Source organism: Budorcas taxicolor, chromosome 11 (assembly GCF_023091745.1).
Source record: "Budorcas taxicolor isolate Tak-1 chromosome 11, Takin1.1, whole genome shotgun sequence".
Classification (NCBI taxonomy): Eukaryota; Metazoa; Chordata; class Mammalia; order Artiodactyla; family Bovidae; genus Budorcas; species Budorcas taxicolor.
In genome coordinates this window covers 53,911,620-53,934,337 of record NC_068920.1, presented here as the reverse complement: position 1 = coordinate 53,934,337, position 22,718 = coordinate 53,911,620, and the positions used below count along the sequence as shown (strand labels likewise).

At 39.7% G+C, this 22,718-nt stretch overlaps 1 protein-coding gene across 1 annotated transcript in view; it reads right to left on the bottom strand.

The window, feature by feature from the left end:
* The window catches only part of FAM83B (family with sequence similarity 83 member B), a 78,496-nt gene extending 65,666 nt beyond the window's left edge, over positions 1 to 12,830 (bottom strand). The window contains exon 1 of the mRNA XM_052649719.1: positions 12,387 to 12,830. Coding sequence (XP_052505679.1) covers positions 12,387 to 12,830 — 444 coding nt within the window. The remainder of the gene's footprint in view (positions 1 to 12,386) is intronic.
* Between the last annotated feature and the right edge of the window lie 9,888 nt (positions 12,831 to 22,718).

Below are 22,718 nucleotides of genomic sequence, written 5' to 3'. Positions count from 1 at the left end.
GACTCTTGAGAGTCCCTTGGACAGCAAGGCGATCCAACCAGTCCATCCTAAAGGAAATCAGTCCTGAATATTCATTGGAAGGACTGATGTTGAAGCTGAAACTCCAATACATTAGCCATCTGATTCAAAGAGCTGACTGATTTGAAAAGACCCTGATGCTAGGAAAGACTGAAGGCAGGAGGAAAATGGGATGACACAGGATGATATGGTTGGATGGCATCACCTACTCAATGGGTGTGAGTTTGAGTAAACTCTGGGAGTTGGTGATGGACAGGGAAGCCTGGTGTGCTGCAGTCATGGGGTCACAAAGAGTCGGACACAATTGAACGACTGAACTGAAATGAAAGAGCATTTTTTTCCTCTTTCCTCTCCCTTAAGTAACTGTGTTAAAAATTATATACTTAATATCAGGGTTATTGATAGTAATAGAAGATAGGAGAACAGCACCAGGGTTGGCATAGAAAGAGTATTCCCATGCAATCACAATAACAGTTTACATGGTAAAGTCAGTGTACTTTAAAAAAGACTTTTTCACAAAATCTAAAAACAAAAAATGCTGGAGAGGGTGTGGAGAAAGGAGAACCTTTTTGTTTTGTTGGTGGAAATATAACTTGAGATAGCCACTATGGAGAATAAGAAGAGGTTCTTTAAAAAACTAAAAATAGAACTATCACAATGACCCAGCAATCCCACCACTGGGCATATACCCAGAGAAAATCATAATTCAAAAAGACACATGTACCCCAGTGAGTGTTCATTCCAGCACTGTTTGCAATAGCCAGGACATTGAAATAACTTAAATGTCCAATGACAGATAAAATAAAGAAGATGTAGTGTATATATACAATGGAATATTCCTCATTCATAAAAAGGGACAAAACTGAGTCATCTGTAGAGACATGGATGGACCCAGAGACTGTCATACAGAGTGAACTAAGTCAGAAAAATAAGAACAAATATTAAAGTATATATGTGGAATCTGGAAAAAGAACTGGTATAGATGATCTTATTTATGAAGCAAAAATAGAGACACAGACATAGAGAATGTACAGATACCAAAGGGGAAGGCGGGATGGGATGAGTTGGGAGGTTGGGATTTATATATATATATAAATTTATATATATATATATATAAATATACATGTCATGTATGGATGTGAGAGTTGGACTGTGAAGAAGGCTGAGCACCGAAGAATAGATGCTTTTGAACTGTGGTGTTGGAGAAGACTCTTGAGAGTCCCTTGGACTGCAAGGAGATCCAACCAGTCCATTCTGAAGGAGATCAGCCCTGGGATTTCTTTGGAAGGAATGATGCTAAAGCTGAAGCTCCAGTACTTTGGCCACCTCATGCGAACAGTTGACTCATTGGAAAAGACTCTGATGCTGGGAGGGATTGGTGGCAGGAGGAGAAGGGGACGACAGAGGATGAGATGGCTGGATGGTATCACTGACTCGAGGGATGTGAATCTGAGTGAACTCCGGGAGTTGGTGATGGACAGGGAGGCCTGGCGTGCTGTGATTCATGGGGTCGCAAAGAGTCGGACACAACAAGCGACTGAACTGAACTGAACTGAAATGATACTATTGACACTATGTATAAAATAGATAACTAATCAGCATCTACTGTATAGAACAGGGAACTCTACTGAATGCTCTGTGATGACCTAAAATGGGAAGGAAATTCAAAGAAGAGGAGATATATGGATACAAATAGCTGATTCACTTTGCTGTACAGTAGAAATTAATACAACATTATAAAGCAACTATAACTACTCCAATAAAAATTTTGTAAAAAAGATTCTTAACAAAATTTCTCGCTCTTTCTCAAAACACACAGACACACAGACACAGATACACGCACACATTTACACACACATATAATGCATTTACTCAAAGAAAAGCTATTATATTAATGTCACAGGATACTACTGTCATTAAATCTGACTAAGCAAAAGCTATTTCCTGGAAGAAACTAATTTTGACTCAAATTTAAAGAATGAAATATTCATGGTGAGTGTTGAAATAGGAAGATGCAGAGAGGAAATTCTTAATAAGCATTGGAAACATCAGGAGAGAGATAATAAAGGCAGTGATAAACACGTAAACATCCCTTAGCTGGGCAGGGTATGACTGCAAAGAAATGGCAAGGAAAGTGACACACGGTGACACAGTAAATTCTACTTGTGTAATGGAGGAATATAACATACTGAAATAATCGTGACTCTGTAACTGCTATTAGAGATTTGGATAGGAACATTAAATTTAAAAAATTCTAAAAGGTTTTGCTTTGTGTCTTTCATTAAATAAGTGGAGGTACCTGGAGGGGCACCATGACTTGTTCAATCCATAACTAGTTAGCTATCAAGCCGCCAGCACTTTGATTGCACCCATCAAGTCCCAGGAAAAGTCCCCATTATCAGCCACCTTCACTTTGTGGCAATGGGGCCACCCAGTACTTAAGTTTCTGTTAGTATTAAGGATCCTGAGGCCATAACAGACACACCCAGGAACGGTGACTCAGGGAGCAACCAAGATCTAACTCAGGAGATGCAGGTCTGAGCAACTTGGGAATCACACTGCCCTAATTCTCACTAGATTCTTGCTTATGTGACTTCTCCATATTTCACAAGAGTAAGAGTCACATTTCACAGAAGACACTAGGCTAGAATTAAGAAACAGAAAAACCAGCAGTATCTGCTTAAACATTTACATATTCAAGATGATCATGTACACCTGTGGCTGATTCACATCAATGTATGGCAAAACCAATACAGTATTGTAAAGCAAAATAAAGTAAAAATAAAAATTAAAAAAAAAAAGATGACTTTATTGATATCTACTGCTGAGTAGCTAGAAGAAAAGTGACTTTAATGAAAGATGACTTTTCAAAGTAATTAGAGGAGACATTTTCATAAGAGGTATTCATGGTAATTAGGAATAAATGCATATATCATCTTGGGAACACTTCTTGAGAGACAAATAATTACCTGGGAAAAGTCTTGCTAGACGCTATCAGACTTTATAAAGTTGAACCAAATATAATTATGTCAACCATACAGTGACATAAATAGAAGGAGGTTAACAAAGAGCCAGTAAATAAAAATAAGATCTTCTTAGGGCACAAGGTGCTACCTACAACTGGATTTTCTCATAGGAAAATTCTCAAATAATCAAATTTGCAAAAGAAAAAGAAAAGAAAACATCTTTCTGAACAACTTGTAAGTGACAACAGGCAAAAATAAAATGAATAAATATAAATCTATGAATCCTTGAAATGCTATAAAGATTATCTTCTGCTTATAAAAGCAGAATGATTCAGAGATAAAGCAAATGCAATAAATTAGCAAAGTTCAAAACCAAAATATTCCCAGACAAGAGAGATGAGATATAGCATCATTTTTATTTCCTTTCTCAAGGGACTGGAAGGTTGGTTTGGTAGTTATGATCAGACTTCAAATATTTGGACCTCTAAGAAAACTGCAAATGGAGTACGTCAAGGCTGTATATTGTCACCCTGCTTATTTAACTTCTATGCAGAGTACATCATGAGAAACGCTGGACTGGAAGAAACACAAGCTGGAATCAAGACTGCTGGGAGAAATATCAATAACCTCAGATATGCAGATGACACCACCCTTATGGCAGAAAGTGAAGAGGAGCTAAAAAGCCTCTTGATGAAAGTGAAAGAGGAGAGTGAAAAAGTTGGCCTAAAGCTCAACATTCAGAAAACGAAGATCATGGCATCCAGTCCCATCACTTCATGGGAAAGAGATAGGGAAACAGTGGAAACAGTGTCAGACTTTATTTTGGGGGGCTCCAAAATCACTGCAGATGGTGACTGCAGCCATGACATTAAAAGACGCTTACTCCTTGGAAGGAAAGTTATGACCAACCTAGATAGCATATTGAAAAGCAGAGACATTACTTTACCGACTAAGCTCCGTCTAGTCAAGGCTATGGTTTTTCCTGTGGTCATGTATGGATGTGAGAGTTGGACTGTGAAGAAGGCTGAGCGCTGAAGAATTGATGCTTTTGAACTGTGGTGTTGGAGAAGACTCTTGAGAGTTCCTTGGACTGCAAGGAGATCCAACCAGTCCATTCTGAAGGAGATCAGCCCTGGGATTTCTTTGGAAGGAATGATGCTAAAGCTGAAACTCCAGTACTTTGGCCACCTCATGAGAAGAGTTGACTTACTGGAAGACTCTGATGCTGGGAGGGATTGGGGGCAGGAGGAGAAGGGGATGACAGAGGATGAGATGGCTGGATGGCATCACTGACTCGATGGACATGAGTCTGAGTGAACTCCGGGAGTTGGTGATGGACAGGGAGGCCTGGCGTGCTGCGATTCATGGGGTCGCATAGAGTCAGACACGACTGAGCGACTGAACTGAACTAAACTGAAGAAAACTGCTTTTGAATTCTTTTTATTATTTTGATTTTTTTCTATTAAATGACATTTATTTCATAAGCAGTTTATCTCATTTGCAAACAGAACAGTGAAAACAAATTAAAATCCTTCTCTGAGATCGTTACTGGGTTCAGCTATGCTGTTTCCTTGCATTACTTGTTATTACCTCATAGCTCCATTGTCTCATAACGATTAAGAAAAGAATTTCCATAGACTTCCCTGGTGGTGAAGAAGTGGTTAAGAATTCACCTGCTAATCCAGGGGACATGGGTTCGATCTTTGGTTTGGGAAGCTTCCACATCCCACAAGGCAATTAAGTCTGTGCCCCGCACTACTGAGCTCCGTGCACCCCAGAACCTGCGCTCTGAAGCAATAGAAGCTGCTGCAGTGAGAAGCCCATGCAAGGCAACCAGAGAGGAGCCCTGCTCATTGCAACTAGAGAAAGCCGGCCAGCAGCAATGAAGACACAGCACAGCCAAATATAAAATCAAAAAACAAAAGAATTTCCCCAAGAAATGTGGAAGCAAGAAACTTTATTCCATCCTCTAAAATAAACATTATTCAAGTACTTTATCTGAAAAAAAAAAAAAAGATAATCCTCTTTGTACATTTCATCCTCTCATGACAATTCATTGACAGTTACCAGTAAAGAGAATTCATCCCCTTAAAATAGTTCAGAAACAAGAAGTTTATTATGATAACTAATAGGCTAGAATCTGAAGGTTTACAAGAGCCTAACTCAGCTGCTGAGTCATGAAAAGCAGGCAGAATATTTCAAAGGCAATGTGTTTTGACAAGCTATGATTTCATAATAATATTTATTTTCTTATTTTAACATTTTTCACAGGACCTATGGGCAAGCAGTGCAAAATTGTTTAAAAATGTGGTCAATAACTCTGTCTTCTCTGGAGTATTGGATCCTTCAAAAATCTTTCAATTAACATTGTGACATAGCAAGAAACTTCCAAAATACTCGCACAACATACATCCCATATACTTATAGCCCATTTGGCCAAAATATGTATTAAATCTGGTAAGAAATAAACACATTCTCCAATGCTTTTGGGAAAATAACAGAAAACCACTAAGTTATCTACTGCAATTTATAGTCAATTTCATTTTACTCAACTTATAAAGTTCAAATAATTCTTTCTTTGAATTCGGAATGGATATATGTATGCAGGGCAATATACATACCTTGGGTAAGTATAAAGATAAAGTTCTTCCTTATTTTATGCCACTTGGAATTGATGAAAGAGAAGCAAAGCATCATATTATGGTTTTACAGTTTGGACTTTGAGATCCTTGTTTGCTAATTCAAGTGGGAATTCCCAGCAAACAATGACCAGGCAGAGGATATTACATTTAAAGGTTTACTAAATAAACAGCTATCACATTAGAACAAAAATACATCAGAAGCTCATGACTGATGTTCAGTGTCCAGTGAGTGCTCGCCTGAGAACTCAAGCTAGCTCCTGAATTTCACTTGGTATCACAGATGTGCAGTGCCCCAAAGGAGACTGTCTGGGGTTCAGGCTGATGAACTAATAACTGCAAAGATTAACATAATGAAAATATGAAGCTTCACTGATGCATTTTTCAGTTAATACTGTGGTTCAGAAACATACTGTCTCCCCAAACAGAAATTCACAAATATTACTACTTGGTATTTGTTATATTACCTACGAAGTGAAAGTGAACTGAAAGTCATTCAGCTGTGTCCAACTCTTTGCGACCCCATGGACTACGCAGTCCATAGAATTCTCCAGGCCAGAATATTGGAATGGGTAGCCTTCCCCTTCTCCAGCAGATCTTCCCAATCCAGGGATCTAACTCAGGTCTCCTACATTGTAGGTGGATTCTTCACCAGCTGAGCCACAAGGGAAGCTCTACATTACCTATACAAGGACTCGTATATACTCAACTAATATACTGAATTTATATATAAATTGAATATCGAGAATATCGAGTTGTGCTGTTTTACAAAATACAACTGTAGAATTTGTTTACAGAGTATAGAATAGTCCAGTTTTAAAAATTCTCATAGTTCAACTTATTCAGTGAAAGTCTAGATACCTACCATGTGCCTGATTCTACAGCTAATTTTTAACAACTGGAATAGATGAGTGTTTTCTTAATGTAATCCTGCTAAAGGGGTTAATACAAGTACAAAGTCAGCTTATTTGAGCTTTGAAGATCTAAGGGGGAAAAACATCACCTTACTTTGAAAAGCCTGCATGTGACATTGGTCTTGGAACATTGTGTCTGCTTAATGAGAACTAGAGATTCTTAGTTTCCTGTCTTGCAAACTATCATGTCCCTGTGGGTTTCAAGGAATCTAATACATCTGTACTTCATAAAAGCACACTTTCCCAAGCATTCTGTGTCTTGTAGACATGAAAGAAAGCAATGCCAGGTATGTCTGCATCCCAACCCCCTTTTAGTTCGAAATTTCTACACTGTATAGTATACATAGAGAAGTATCCATAGATGTACACAGCATGTATAGGTCCACTGTGTGGATCACAATAAACTGTGGAAAATACTTAAAGAGACAGGAACACCAGACCACCTTACCTGTCTCCGTGAAACCTGTATGCATGTCAAGAAGCAATAGTTAGAATCAGACAGAAGAAAGAATTGGTTCAAAACTTGGAAAGGAGTATGTCAAGTCTGTATATTGTCACCTTGCTTATTTAACATACATGCAGAGTACATCATGTGAAATGCTGGGATGGATAAATCTCAAGCTGGAATCAAGAAGGCTGGGAGAAATATCAACAACCTCAGATATGCAGGTAATACCACTCTAATGGCAGAAAGTGAAGAGGAACTAAAGAACCTCCTGATGAATGTGAAAGAGGAGAGTGAAAAAGCTGGCCAAAAGCTGAACATGCAAAACACTAAGATCACGGCATCCAGTCACAATACTTCATGGCAAACAGATGCAGAAACAATGGAAACAACAAATGACTTCATTTTCTTGGGCTCCAGAATCACTGCAGACAGTGACTGCAGCCATGAAGTAAAGACATTTGCTCATTGGAAGGAAAGCTATGACCAACCTAGTTAGCATATTAAAAAGCAGACATCACTTTGCCAACAAAAGTCTGAATAGTCAAACCTATGTTTTTTTCTAGTAGTTATGTAAGAATGTAAGAATTTGACCATAAAAAGACTGAATGCTGAATAATTGATGCTTTTGAGTTGTGGTGCTGGAGAAGACTCTTGAGAGTCCTCTGCACAGTTAGGAGATCAAATCAGTCAATCCTAAAGGAAATCAACCCTGAACATTCATTGGAAGGACTGATGCTGAAGCTGAAGCACCTGATTCAAAGAGCTGACTTATTAGAAAAGAACCTGATGCTGGGAAAGATTGAAGGCAAAAGGAGAAGGTGGTGGCAGAGGTGAGATGGTTAAATAGCATCATTGACTCAATGGACATGAATTTGAGCAAACTCAAGGAGATAATAGAGGACAGAGGAGCCTGCTGTGCTGCAGTCCATGGGGTTGTTAAGAGTCAGACACTACTTAGCAACTGAACAACAACAACAATACAGTATCCATAACTAAGAAATAGACACCTCATAGTTAACGATCATAATCTTTTGTTTATATATTTTAAAACTCAATAAACAACTTCAGAAATCGTGTTGTAATGTCCAAAACACCTATCATGGTGCTGAGTACATAGAAAGCTCTCAATAAGCTTTATGATATTAATTTAAAAATATTTCTACAGTTTTGTCTGAGTTCTATGATAGAATTTCTGAGATTGATAAGCCAATTTAAATATTTCATAAAGAAAACAGACACCCTAACATGCTAAACACCTCAGAAAGTTACTTCAGAATTTTACACTAAGCCTGGCTAAATACTGTTTTCACAAAACTCAGGAAGTAAATAAGAAAATCTATGCTTTATTAAGTGAAAGTGGAGAGTGAAAAAGTTGGCTTAAAGCTCAGTATTAAGAAAAAGAAGATCATGGCATCTAGTCCCATCACTTCATGGAAAATAGATGGGGAAACAGTGGAAACAGTGTCAGACTTTATTTTTGGGGGCTCCAAAATCACTGCAGATGGTGACTGCAGCCATGAAATTAAAAGACACTTAATCCTTGGAAGAAAAGTTATGACCAACCTAGATAGCATATTCAAAAGCAGAGACATTACTTTGCCGACTAAGGTCCGTCTAGTCAAGGCTATGGTTTTTCCTGTGGTCATGTATGGATGTGAGAGTTGGACTGTGAAGAAGGCTGAGCGCTGAAGAATTGATGCTTTTGAAGTGTGGTGTTGGAGAAGACTCTTGAGAGTCCCTTGGACTGCAAAGAGATCCAACCAATCCATTCTGAAGGAGATCACCCCTGGGATTTCTTTGGAAGGAATGATGCTAAAGCTGAAACTCCAGTACTTTGGCCACCTCATGCGAAGAGTTGACTCATTGGAAAAGACTTTGATGCTGGGAGGGATTGGGGGCAGGAGGAGAAGGGGACGACAGAGAGAGGATGAAATGGCTGGATGGCATCACTGACTCGATGGACATGGGTCTGAGTGAACTCTGGGAGTTGGTGATGGACAGGGAGGCCTGGCGTGCTGCGATTCATGGGGTCGCAAAGAGTCGGACACAACTGAGCGACTGAACTGAATGAACTGATGCTTTATTCAAGCGATAAATAGATTCAAGAGATTAGATCTGATAGAGTGCCTGAAGAACTACGGACAAAGGTTTATACCACTGTACAGGAGGCAGTGTCAAAACCTTCCACCCCCCCACCACCCCCGCAAAAAAAAAAAAAAAAAAGGCAAAATGGTTGTCTGAGGAGGCCTTACAAATAGCTGAGAAAAGAAGAGATGGAAAAGGCAAAAGAGAAAAAGAAAGATAATACCCATCTGAATGCAGAGTTCCAAAGAATAGCAAGGAGAGATAACAAAGCCTTCTTAAGTGAACAATGCAAATAAATAGAGGGAAACAACAGAATGGGAAAGACTAGTAATCTCATCAAGAAAATGAGAGATACCAAGAGAATGTTTCATGCAAAGATGGGCACAATAAAAGACAGAAATAGTATGAACCTAACAGAATCAGACCACTCCAGTACTCTTGCCTAGAAAATCCTATGGACAGAGGAGCCCCGTAGGCTGCAGTCCATGGGGTCGCTGAGGGTCAGACATAACTGAGGGACTTCACTTTCACTTTTCACTTTTATGCATTGGAGAAGGAAATGGCAACCCACTTCAGTGTTCTTGCCTGGAGAATCCCAGGGACGGGGGAGCCTGGTGGGCTGCCGTCTATGAGGTTGCACAGAGTCGGACACGACTGAAGCAACTTAGCAGCAGTAGCAGCAACAGAATCAGAAGAGATTAAGAAGAGTTGGCAAGAATACAAGAAGAATTATACAAAAAGGTCTTAATGACCCAGACAACCATAATGGTATGGTCACTGATCTAGAGTCAGACATCCCGGAGTTTGAAGTCAAGTGGGCCTCAGGAAGCATTACTGCAAACAAAGCTAGTGGAGGTGATGGAATTCTATTTAGCTCTTTCAAATCCTAAAAAGATGATGCTGTGAAAGTGTTGCACTCAATATGCCAGTAAATTTGGAAAATTCAGCAGTGGCCACAGGACTGGAAAAGGTCAGTTTTTACTCCAATCCCAAAGAAAGGCAACGCCAAAGAATGTTCAAACTACTTCACAACTACACTCATCTCACACGCTAGCAAAGTAATGCTCAATATTCTCCAAGCCAGGCTTCAACAGTATGTGAACTGAGAATTTCCAGATGTTCAAGCTGGGTTTAGAAAATGCAGAGGATCTCCGAATCAAATTGCCAACATCCACTGGAACAGAGAAAAAGCAAGAGAATTCCAGAAAAACATCTACTTCTGCTTCATTGACTACACAAAAGCCTTTGACTGTGTGGATCACAATAAACTGTGGAAAATTCTTAGAGAAGGGAAAACAAGACTATCTTCTGAGAAGGGAATACTTTCTCACCTGCCTCCTAAGAAATCTGTTTGCAGGTCAAGAAGCAACAGTTAGAAACAGACATGGAACAATGAACTGGTTCAAAATTAGGAAAGGAGTACATCAAGGCTGTATATTGTCACCCTGCTTATTTAACTTATATGCAGAGTACATCATGTGAAATGCTGGGCTGGATGAAGCTCAAGCTGGACTCAAGATTGCCAGGAGAAATATCAACAACCTCAAACATGCAGATCATACCACTCTAATGGAAGAAAGTGAAAAGAGCCTCTTCATGAGGGTGAAAAGAGGAAATTGCAAAGCTGGCTTGAAACTCAACATTCAAAAACCTAAGATCATGGCATCTGGTCCCATCACTTCATGACAAGTAGAGGGGAAATAATGGAAACAGTGACAGATTTTATTTTCTTGGGCTCCAAAATCACTGTGGACAGTGACTGCAGCCATGAAATTAAGTCACTTGTTCCTCAGAAGAAAAGCTATGACAAACCTAGACAGCATGTTCAAAAGCAGAGACATCACTTTGTCAATAAAGGTCCGTCTAGTCAAAGCTATGGTTTTTCCAGTAGTCATGAATGATGTGAGAGCTGGACCATGAAGAAGCCTGAGCACCAAAAAATGATGCTTTCAAATTGCAGTGCAGGAGAAGACTCTTGAGAGTTCTTTGGACTGCGAGGAGACCAAACCAGTCAATCCTAAAGGAAATGAACCCTGAATATTCATTAGAAAGACGGCAGCCGAAGCTCCAATATTTTGCCACCTAAAGCAAAGAGCCAAGTCATTGGAAAAGACCATGAATCTGTGAAAGACTGAAGCTAGGAGAAGTGGGCAACGGAGGATGAGATGGTCGGAAGGCATCATTGACTCAATGGACACGAGTTTGAGCAAGCTCCAGGAGATAGTGAAGGACAGGGAAGCCTGGTGTGCTGCAGTTCATGCAGTTGCAAAGAGTCAGACAGCACTTAACAACTGAACAACAACAAAATGTTTTATTTACCAAAATAAACTATATCCAGAGCAAGAATTAGGGCCCTGTACGCTTATGAACAAGGAAAATTTTCCAAGATTTACTAACCACATATTTCCTTTCAGAGATTAAGGAAAAGTTAAATGATTTAGATTATGAATGCATCAAAGCATCCCATTTCCAATCCATACAGCTTAGATATCATGCATGAAGGTCTCTCAGATGTATGAACATGGTGAAGAGAAGGAATTCTCCACCTGCAGCAAGGACACAACACCTGATCTCAGAAACTTGCAGCATGTGAGAAGTACAGCGTGCCTATATATTCATATGTATATTTCCTGAAAGTAACAAGCATGGTCTATACACGTAGAGGTTCTTATTAACGTATGTATCTGTTATACCACATATCTCCAACCCCTGGGTCACGGGTTGCTACCAGTCTGAGGTCTGTTAGGAACCGGGCTGCACAGCAGGGGGTGCGTGGAGGGTGAACACGCGAGCCTTTGTCTATATCTCCAGTCACTCCACATCGCTCACTTTACAGTCTGAGCTCTGCCTCTTCTCAGATCAGGAGTGGCATTAGTTCTCAGACGAGCATGAACCCTGCTGTGAACTACTGGGACCTAGATGGCTCATTCCTTATGAGAATCTGATGCCTGGTGATCTGAGGCAGTGATGCTGGCACTGGAGAGCAGCTGCTACTGTCTCCCGTCACCCCCAGATGGGACCGGCCAGTCGCAGGAAGACAAGCTCAGGGCTCCTCCTGATTCTGCATTATGATGAGTGGCACAATTATTTCATTATATATGACAATGTAAGAATTACAGAAAAAAAGTGCACAATAAATGTAATGCACTGAAATCATCCCCAAACCATTCCTCCCGCCCCCTCTATCCTGCTCCGTGGAAAAACTGTCTTGCACAAAACTGGTTCCTGATGCCAAAATGGTTGGAGACAGCTGTATTGATACTACTCTGATGATTTCCCACGTTTCAAATCTTTCATCGAGAGATAGAAATATTACCTTTCTTGCTTCTTTGATCATCTTCCGAATGGTTTCCTTAATTGTAAGCAGTTGTGCTCTTGGTGGATGAAAGAGGAGCTCAATGTGTGTCCCCCCTAAGAGTCCAGGCATTACATACGGCCAGCCTAAGTCAAGATTTGGGGCTTCCACGTCGGACTCCACAGGCCAGTAAGTCCCTGAAGATGATGCATCATCGCAGGAATTATCAGGACCATGTGCCGTGCTTTGTGCAACTTTTTGAACATTGTTCAAAATGTAATTAATTTCTTCCTCAGCTAGAAAGTCTGACACTCGTTCCTTGGCAAGAAATTCTTTGTATGCATCTAACCCATGTTCAATCAGTGTGTCCACAGCCACTCGGTACCATTCCTTATAGTGAGGTTCAATGTAATTGTCTGATTTACACTCGTCATTCAAGGAGGAAAGCATTGATGAGGACTCCATGCTTGCAAATCTTTGACAAGGGCACTTTCAAATGTCCATTCGTGAAGGAATGAGAGGTATCTGGATGTCTAAAAAGAAGAAAATCAAAATCAGAATTTGGAAATCAAATGTCTTAAAATCCTTGTCAACTGTTATTTCTACATTTATTTATTTTTACTACCAGCTCAATATGACATACATTTTCTATTCAAAGTGGCATTAATAATACCACAATTCACAAAATCCCAATAATTATTATGGTATTATTCACATAATACCATAATCCAAATAAGTTAAACTGATTTCCTTTTACAGATTCCTAGTTGATAAATCCCTTCCCAAGATACCTCTAACTTTAATTCCTCATCTAAGGAAATATACCTTCCTCCTCTGACATTCTGAAAGCCCATCCTTCTTAAGTTTAATCTGGGATTACACACGGTATGATTAGAATCAGAATAAAACCAACGCCTGGTCAGCCATTTATATAAATCTTTACCAAGTACCTGTTAAGCATATATCCTGATGAAATATAAAAAGCTCAAAACACTTGCCTTCCAGGGATGTATAAATAAGATGAAGAGGTGAACTATACATACAAAGCTGTTTGTTACCACTTTGAACAAAGACATATACTGCTAAGGGCCAAAACAAGTACTGTGTGTAGTCAATGCTTTCAGAATAAAAGCAAGTCGAGATCAGTATGGAATAGAAAAGATGCATTATGGATAGCCTAGAGAGGAGGTGGGCTTCAGCTGAACCTGGGACGATGAATAAAAATATGATCAGACGTCAAGAAGGAATATTTTCATCCCACACAAAAACGTAAAACATAAGCAAAAGCACAGAACACGTGTGAGCTTGGTACATTCAGAGCTGGTTTAAAAAGAAAAAAAAAAGACAACTTGGTCTGCTGGAAATCAGGATGCTTGTGTTAGTGGCAGGAGATAGAGGGGGATAGACCAAATGGAGCCAGGTGTGGAGGCCCACGGGAGATTGTTGTGATTCAGCAAAACTTATGCCCAAGACAATTAGTCTGGCAGTTTCAGGGGAGTAGAGGAGGGATAAGGAGCTGAGAGAGCCCTTCTCTTTTCAAACACCCAGTGAGGACGTGACGAGAATATTCAAGCCATGGTGCAAAGCACAAACTTGAAATCTGATGGCTTGACAGCATACAGGTGATAAAGAAATTCAGGGCATCAAAGACAATTCAGATTTCTCTTAGGAAGGAAAATCTGCCTACCCAGGCCCACGCACCATCCCTCACAATGCCCACAAAATGCTATTCATTCCCTCACTCTCTGCGTCAGATGCCGGACTGGACCTTGTGTCTGTCCAATCGGGACTTCCGATTTGAAGGCTTTTGAAGTCACAAGCTCCCCTGTGTGGATGCAGACAAAGAGCAGCTCTACGATGTGCTACAAGCACTCCAGGGCTTTTCTGACTAAAATCGTCTTCGTCAGTGGCCCTGCCGTAGTCGTCAGTTTTCTACTTCACTCAGCCTTACCGAAAAGCTAATCTGGAAGCCATTACCATTTATTAACTCCTCACCTGAAAATCCGTAACAAGAGTCACTAACCGTAGACAGAAGTCATGGAAAATGGACAATAAACAGGGCCATAGTTCTGCAGATCCAGTGTACAGTAAGCCAGACTGAGGAGTGAGCGGGGTTCAGGGTACCTTACTTTACTATTTCATGTACACAGATGGAGACAAGCCTGCCTCCATCCCTAGGCTTGGAGGTTTTACAGAGAAAATCTAGTAGTAATGAAACCTAAAGATTAAATCTGACCTAAGAAAAGAAGAGGACACGTTGCTTTCAGTCTCCTGGAGGATCCTCAGCTTGAGCCATAACTTGACCAAAGCCAAGGCAACTGGAACTGTCCCTGGGTCCCGGGACCATCATCATCTATGCAACAGGGCATCGGAGTTCTGGGCAACACAGTCTTCCTGCCTCCTATGGAATTATGGTGCAGTTTTGGGGTAACATGCCCTCACTCCTCCATGCACTGGAGGAATAAGGACTAAGCCGTCTGCTAGTCTGATAGATAAGCCATAAAGAAGTAAAATTTGATGATTTTATTACCTCATCACATCCAACTTAATGTATTGACATCTACCAGGATGTTAAGAAGGAAACTTTCATAAATGTCTCAATCTTATATAGGTGCCCAGGGGTTCTCAATAGGAGAGATTTGACGCCACCCGCACTCTAAGCACGAGCAATGTCTGGAGATGTTCTTAATGATACGGATGTGTGGGGAGGTGTGTTACTGCCACACGGTGTGTAGGGACCAGGGATGCTGCAAAGTCCATGTCAACGCACAGAACAGCTGCCCACAGTAAGGAATTATCTGGTCCAAAATGCAAATGGTGCCAAGGTTGAGAAATCTTCATCAAGTTGCTCACTTCCTGTGCATAGTATTAAACTACTAAATAGTGACCTTTGCAGTGTTCATTAAAGATCTCTTTTGCACATTAACACTCATTCATTAACAAAGATATAAGGTTTTTATTTGTTTGACAGAATGAATTAATCTGATCAAAGTTTAGTTTCCTAAGGTTTAGTGAAGTGTAGTTTTCATTTGATAATTCCAGTCCATGAAGGGACAAACATCCAGTGATCACAGGAAGTCACACAGATCATCTGTAATTATTAAAAACAGTAGGCAACTGATGACTGTTCATAACAGTCCCAGGCCTCCTAAGCACTCATTTTTAAACTTTTAAAATTTAACTTTTGAATTCCTAAAACATGTGATGCTACCTGCCTATTCCATCTGGAAATCAAAAGGCATAAAGTACTTTAAAAAAACTGGATGCTTGGGGCTGGTGCACTGAGACGACCCAGAGGGATGGTACAGGGAGGGAGGAGGGAGGGGGGTTCAGGATGGGGAACACGTGTATACCTGTGGCGGATTCATGTAGATATATGGCAAAGCCAATACAATATTGTAAAGTAATTAACCTCCAATTAAAATAAATAAATTTATATTTTAAAAAAATATACTCAATTCATTTCTGAGCTTTACCTATGCAAATATATACACTGCAAATATTTTTGAAAACTTCATTCTTGAACTATGTGAAAGCTAAGAAATCACAGAGATCAGAGGGATTATGAAAGTAAAATAAAACTAGGAGGACACATAGGAAAAATTAATTATGAAGGTAAAAACAATTGGAAGTGAGAATAAAAGTGAAACCCTATAGGACTAATCAAGAGCAAAACCAGATACGATGCAGAAAAAACACACCACAGGAAAAATACAACAGCCAGTAAGTACTGAAGTTGAGATATGATGTATAAGAGTTAAGATAAGAAATAAATACACTTGATTTGTCCTGCTGGAGAGAAGCTATCCTTCCACCATTGTCTAGAGATCTACTCATTTATTGCAAGAGCTGTTTACAGGGGGGTATTATAAAATATGAACCATCTACATAAATGTTAATGGGAGAGAGCAAAGCAATGGCTCCTACATAAACAGCTACTGCAATAAGATAGCACCTGTATTTAGTTATAGACTCAATAGAGCACTTTAAGAGTTCAGATGTTAAATATTCGAAGGGTTATATTTGAGGACAAAATGAATTGGGTATGCCTTTAAACACAGAAAAATTTAGCATCATTTAATTAACAACCATTAAAAACTCTTAGAAAGTATATTCTTTTCACATACTATTTCATGTATATTCTTTTCACAGGATAGAGTTAACGAGAAAAGAAAAATAAAATCTCTCCATGATATAAAAGCTGAGGAGACTGTTTGGCTCATCTATTATTTGACTCAGTCCAGAAAAAGAGACTTGCAAAACACGTGATTCAAATCCAGACCCCCAAACCACCACATACTGCATGTGCTATCAAACTTTAGGGTCACTGTAGGAAGTATAAATTCCAAAAATGAAATCTGTAAATACAAAATATATAAACAAGGTATAAAAGAATAGATTTCAATGTGTGGGCCACTCTAAAATACGGTTTGGACATTTCAATTATAAAACTAAATATACGACTAACACAAGGCAACAGCTTCACTCCTAGGGTTGATCCTGAGAAACGGAAACTTACCTTCACACAAAGATTTGTACACAAATGATTACAGCAGTCTTATTTATAACAGCCCCAAGCTGGCAACAACTCAAACATCTTTTGCAGTTGAGTATTATACAAACTGTGGTACCCTCATATCTTGGAGTATTCATCAGCTATACAGTGAACTAACTTCTGATGCCTGACCAACCTCTATGAACCTCACGAAAGTATGCTGAGTTAAGAAGGCCAAACCCCAAAGACTACGATACACACTTACAGTTCTGCAAGATATAACCGCTGCCTGAAAGGAGGGGAACTGCGTGAAAGATAACAACCAATTTCTCTGTATTATTTCCCTCAACTTCATGCGAATCTACAATTATCTTAAAACAAATTGTGCTCACTAGCAATTTCACCTGCCTTGAATAGAAAACAAAATAAAAATAACATATAACTGGGAGGGTGAGAGCTTGTGTTCAGGGTCACACCACTAGGTTTAAAACCTGCTTCGCAAATCACAGTCAATTCCCTACATATGAACTTTTAAGTTATAAGCTTTCAAAGATATGAATGTGTGTTCCAGCAACATCAGGGTGGGTGAAACTGCAGCTTGCCCTCTGATTGGGTTAGCTGGGTACCTAGGGTAACTTCGTTTGACTTATGAACAAATAGGATTTGCAAATGGCACTCTTGGAATGGAACTCATTTGTATGTAGGGGACTTCCCGTGTTGCGAAGTTCACGGACAAGTGACCTGCGCACACAAACCTCAGTCTGTGCCTGTTACCGAATGCAAGTTTGTGTTCCTGATCCACAGTGAGGTCAAACAAACTGAAACATCGGAGTTTGGAGGAAGGTATATTGCAGGGCTCTGAACTGAAAATGTGTGGCTCCTGCTCAAAAACCCTGAACTCTCTGAAATGCTTCAGCAGAGCATTTTTAAAGACAGGTGAGGCAGAAGCATCTCAAGGAATGTATCATCTGATGCACAAATCTCTGGTTAATGGTGAGGTACCAGTGTGGTGTCACAGGGGTTAACATTATCAGTCCTCAGGCTCCAATAGGTCTGGGGCTATATACTCCTGGTCATCAATTTCTTTCACTTGGTGGTGGCTTTTAGCATCTGAAAATCTTGGGGAAATACAAGATGCTGTTACGGTGGGGGTACTTCAGAGAGGTGCTCAAGCAGAAGATATGGGGAGGGGTCTGTCCCAGGAAGGCCCCATAGGTCCTGCTCAGCTACATGTTCATGATATTAAGTCATTCTAAGAAATAAATGAGGCAAATGCCTGTGAAGTATACTAGCATTCCTATTTTACATTTTAACATAATGTTACAGTATAAAGATATAAAACATTTGGTCACAAAAATCTTTTAGGATTCAAAAAAAGGCAGAATCTCTGTCATCCCATCAGCAGTGTTAACACTGTTTTGTCAACTGTAGTATTAAGCCAACAGCTAAACCTAGTCTCCATTGCTTACAGTTTCTGATCACAGAACGATCACTGGAAAGACTTCTGAAATAACAGGTTGGTGGAAAAATGCTCCAAGGAGAAATTATAAGGTTCTTAAATAACAGATAGTCTGAGGTTATGATTAGCTCATGGGCAAGCGACTGGCCCCAAATCAGGATTTTGGCTGAAAGGAATCCCAGAGAGATAAGCATTGCCAATGTCCCCAATGTCCTGTTACCAACTTCAGTCTTAGGCTGTTTCTATTCAACCAGTGCAGATGACACCACCCTTATGGCAGAAAGCAAAGAGGAACTAAAGAGCCTCTTGATGAAGGTGAAAGAGGAGTGTGAAAAAGCTGGCCAAAAGCTCAACATTCAAAAAATGAAGATCATGGCACCTGGTCCCATCACTTCATGACAAATAATAGATGGGGAAACAATGGAAACATTGACAGACTTTATTTTGGGGGGCTACAAAATCACTGCAGATGGTGACTGCAGCCATGAAATTAAGAGACGTTTGCTCCTTGGAAGAAAAATCATGACAAACCTAGACAGTGTATTAAAAAGCAGAGAAATTACTTTGCTGACAGAGGTCCACATAGCCAAACCTATGGTTCTTTCAGTAGTCGTGTATGGATGTGAGAGCTGGACCATAAAGAAAGCTGAGCAATGAAGAACTGATGCTTTTGAGCGGTGGTGTTGGGAAGACTCTTGAGAGTCCCTTGGACTGCAAGGAGATCAAACCAGTCAATCCTAAAGGAAATCAATCTTGAATATTCATGGGAAGGACTGATGCTGAAGCTGAAACTCCAATACTTTGGCCACCTGATGTGAAGAGCTGCCTCATTAGAAAAGACCCAGATGCTGGGAAAGATTGAAGGCGGGAGGAGAAGGCGATGACAGAGGATGAAATAGTTGGATGGCATCAGTGATTCAATGGGCACGAGTTTGAGCAAGCTCTGGGAGATGGTGAAGGACCGGAAGCCTGGTGTGCTGCAGTCCGTGGGATAGCAGAGATTCAGACACGACTGAGCAACTGAACAGCAACAGTGCTGTCATGGATTCAACTGAGTCCTCCAAGAAAATATGTTCAAGACCTAACCCTCAGTACCAGTAAATGTGATCTCATTTGGGAACAGCGTATTCTCTGCAAGGCACAAGACATAGACAAATACATGGGATAACTCCAAGTGACTGAAAAGGCAGAGATCGGAATCCTAGAGATTACTGCCAACACCAGACCAAAGAGAAAGTCATGAACAGATTATCCCTTAGAGCTTCCAAGAAAACAGGGTCCCAAGGACACCAGACTATTAGCCTCCAGAACTATGAGAGAATAAGCTCTATTGTTATAGGCCAAAATTTGTGGCGTTTTGTTACAGCAGCCCTAGAAAGCTAACATAAACACACATAGGATTATTTTTATTTGTAAATCTTAAAAATGTCAAATAAAGGAACTTAAAAAAATAAATTTACCCTTCACAAATGATTTCAATTGGTTTTTTAGTGTGTTATTATAAAACAAGTTTTCTGACGTAACTTCAACGTTAGGCAAATTTCTTTAAGGGACATTTAATAGTCTTTCAAATATTGAGGGAAAAGATACTTCAAATCACTCTTTTTAGAGCGGGCATTGACTCTATGATGTGCATCAAAATGTTTGCTTATAGAAGATGAGAAAATGTTTTATAAAGGCTTGTTTCAGAACATCCTTGACTGATAAAATCGTAATCTACAGTGGACAACAGTTGAAAATAACTTAACTCTTCTTTCTTCAAATTTTTCAGTTCAGTTCAGTTCATTTGCTCAGTCATGTCCAACTCTTTGCAACCCCCTGGACTGCAGCACACCAGGCTTCTCCGTCCATCACCAACTCTGCCAAGATTATGCTTGACTTTGATTTTAAGAAATTTAAGATGACCATGAAAACATTAAAGAAGCTACTACTAAATTTAAAATTCACTATAATAATCTGCCAAGCGCAATCAAATACCTAATTGTGGCAACCCAACATACTAAGATTCTAAGCTGACTTCATAATAACACTTAGGACAAAATGGCCAATAGTGCAGGTCACAGGCTTCCACAGAACAAGCCAAGGAATTCAAGCTCCTGTGGCACACGCTGTGTGGGTACAGACTTGCCCACAAGCGGATATGCCCATGAGGCATACGCAGTTAGTGTGGGTGCAAATGCCTCCATACGTGGTCGTCAAGAGAATCATCCATCTTATCAAACTCATGAAAAGGACAAAACTAAGCAGCTGCAACTCGTTCTATAAATCCTGATGAAAATATCATTTGCTCACTATCTAATCATTTCTCAGTTTCCTTAATCTCTTTTAACTGGGGAATAGCATGGCGATCACTTGCATACCAAAATAATTCCAAGGTTTGTTTCTTAATGGCTGCTCTTCTATATACTGGCATCCCCAGTCTAAACTATAGTTCAAATGTAAGAACATAAAGACCATGACAATAAAACATAGTCATTTATTATATTTGGAAAGATTTATTGAGTAATTCCTGTAGAGAAACGTGTAGGAGAAAGAATAAACACTTTACTGAGAAAACATGCACTTAATAGTCAAACTGCAGAGAATTACTCTATGCACGGCATAAAATGAAAGAGAAATTAAAGCAAATTACTCTTGGACCAATATCTGACCTATTCCTAAATTGTGTTTTATTATGATATTAGTACACCAAAAGATCCAAAGAATGGAACAAGGTAACCCTAATTGGTTGCATCTTGTGTGAAAAACGCTCCATCTCAGCCTGGTCCTGATCAATGTGTGTGACAATTATTTGTACCAATAAACAGAAAAACGTTGCTACAGTTTACAGAACTGAACAACATATATGTTAGAGGACAGACTCAATATTCAAAATGATCTCACACAGTAAGATAATAAATCAATTGATTAGGATAAAACCCAATACAAAAAATTTTAAAGTTTAAGTTTACATTAAAAACTAGTTCTATAAGCACAGGATAGAGGAGGGTAGGGGGAAGATTATGTCATGAAGAATATTTGAAAAATGGAATTGTTCATCCAAAGAGAACACAAAGAGAGACATATTAGGGTAACGTTTAATTACATGAAATAGGGAAGGAGAATGGTTTTAAAGGCAAACGACAAATCAGAGGTTGGTTCAGTGACCCAGAGTGGGAAAAAGAGCCTAGGATTCGACTTCTGCTCTACCACATACTTGCTTTTGGTTACTGTCATTTCTTGACTCCAAACTTCATGTTCCTGTATGATGGCAAAGGGCTTCTATAAAAGCCTTACTATCTATCTGCTACAAATGGTGAGGCAGTCATATAGGATGGATTTTACTTAGTAATAAGTCTCCATTTTTTTTCTTATTTTCTGCCTGTGTACTCTCTTTCTGTATGTATTCAGGCAAAGGACACATTTTTGGACAGAGTCTTATCACATGTCACAAGTTGGGTTCTGGGGGCACACCTTTTGCTTTAAAACTCTAAGATGACATTTATATGGCCTGCTGAAAAAATCGGGAATAGATACCCACAAACTCGTGAACTTTACTTGGGAGCATGGAGGTGGTTAAGAAAGCATGTTTCACTTAGGTGTGACAAAGACCTGCCTACTAAGTCCTGTCCTGGATTCTCCTGGGTCAGCCTCCACCATTCAGCTTCATTTTATTGAAGCTAAATAAACAACATTAAACACACCCATTTTCAAATGTAAAACAAAAGAACAAAAAAGCCAAGACAGTCAGGTGTCTCTCGCTTTGGCCGGGATGCCATATGGACAACAAGCAGGCTACCGAACTACTCAAGAGCAAAATTATAACTTAAGAAAATTCATCCAAAATCAAAAGGAAACACACACATAAAAATTAGAGTGCTGCCAAAACCAATACAGTATTGTAAAGTAAAATAAAGTTTTAAAAAAATGTAAAACCCGCAAAAAAAATATTTGAGTGCTTGTCTTTGAGTGCTGGTGTTATGGGTGATTTCTTTAAAACTCTTTACACCTTTTTATATTTGCCAAATATTTAGCAATGAATTGGGCTTCCCTTGTGGCTCAGTTGGTAAAGAATCCACCTGCAATGCAGGAGACGTGGGTTTGATTCCTGGGTTGAGAAGATCCCTGGGTTGAGAAGATCCCTTGGAGAAGGGAAAGGCTACCAACTCCAGTATTCTGGCCTGGAGAATTCCATGCACTGTATAGTCCATGGGGTCACAGAATTGGACATGACTGAGTGACTTTCACTTTTTTAATAATGAATATATGGGATTCCCTGGTGGCCCAGATGGTAAAGAATCTGCCTGCAATGCAGGAGACCGGGTTTGATACCTGGGTCAGGAAGATATCCTAGAGAAGGATATGGCTATCCACTCCAGTATTCTTGTTGGAGAATCCCATGGACAAAGGAGCCTGGTGG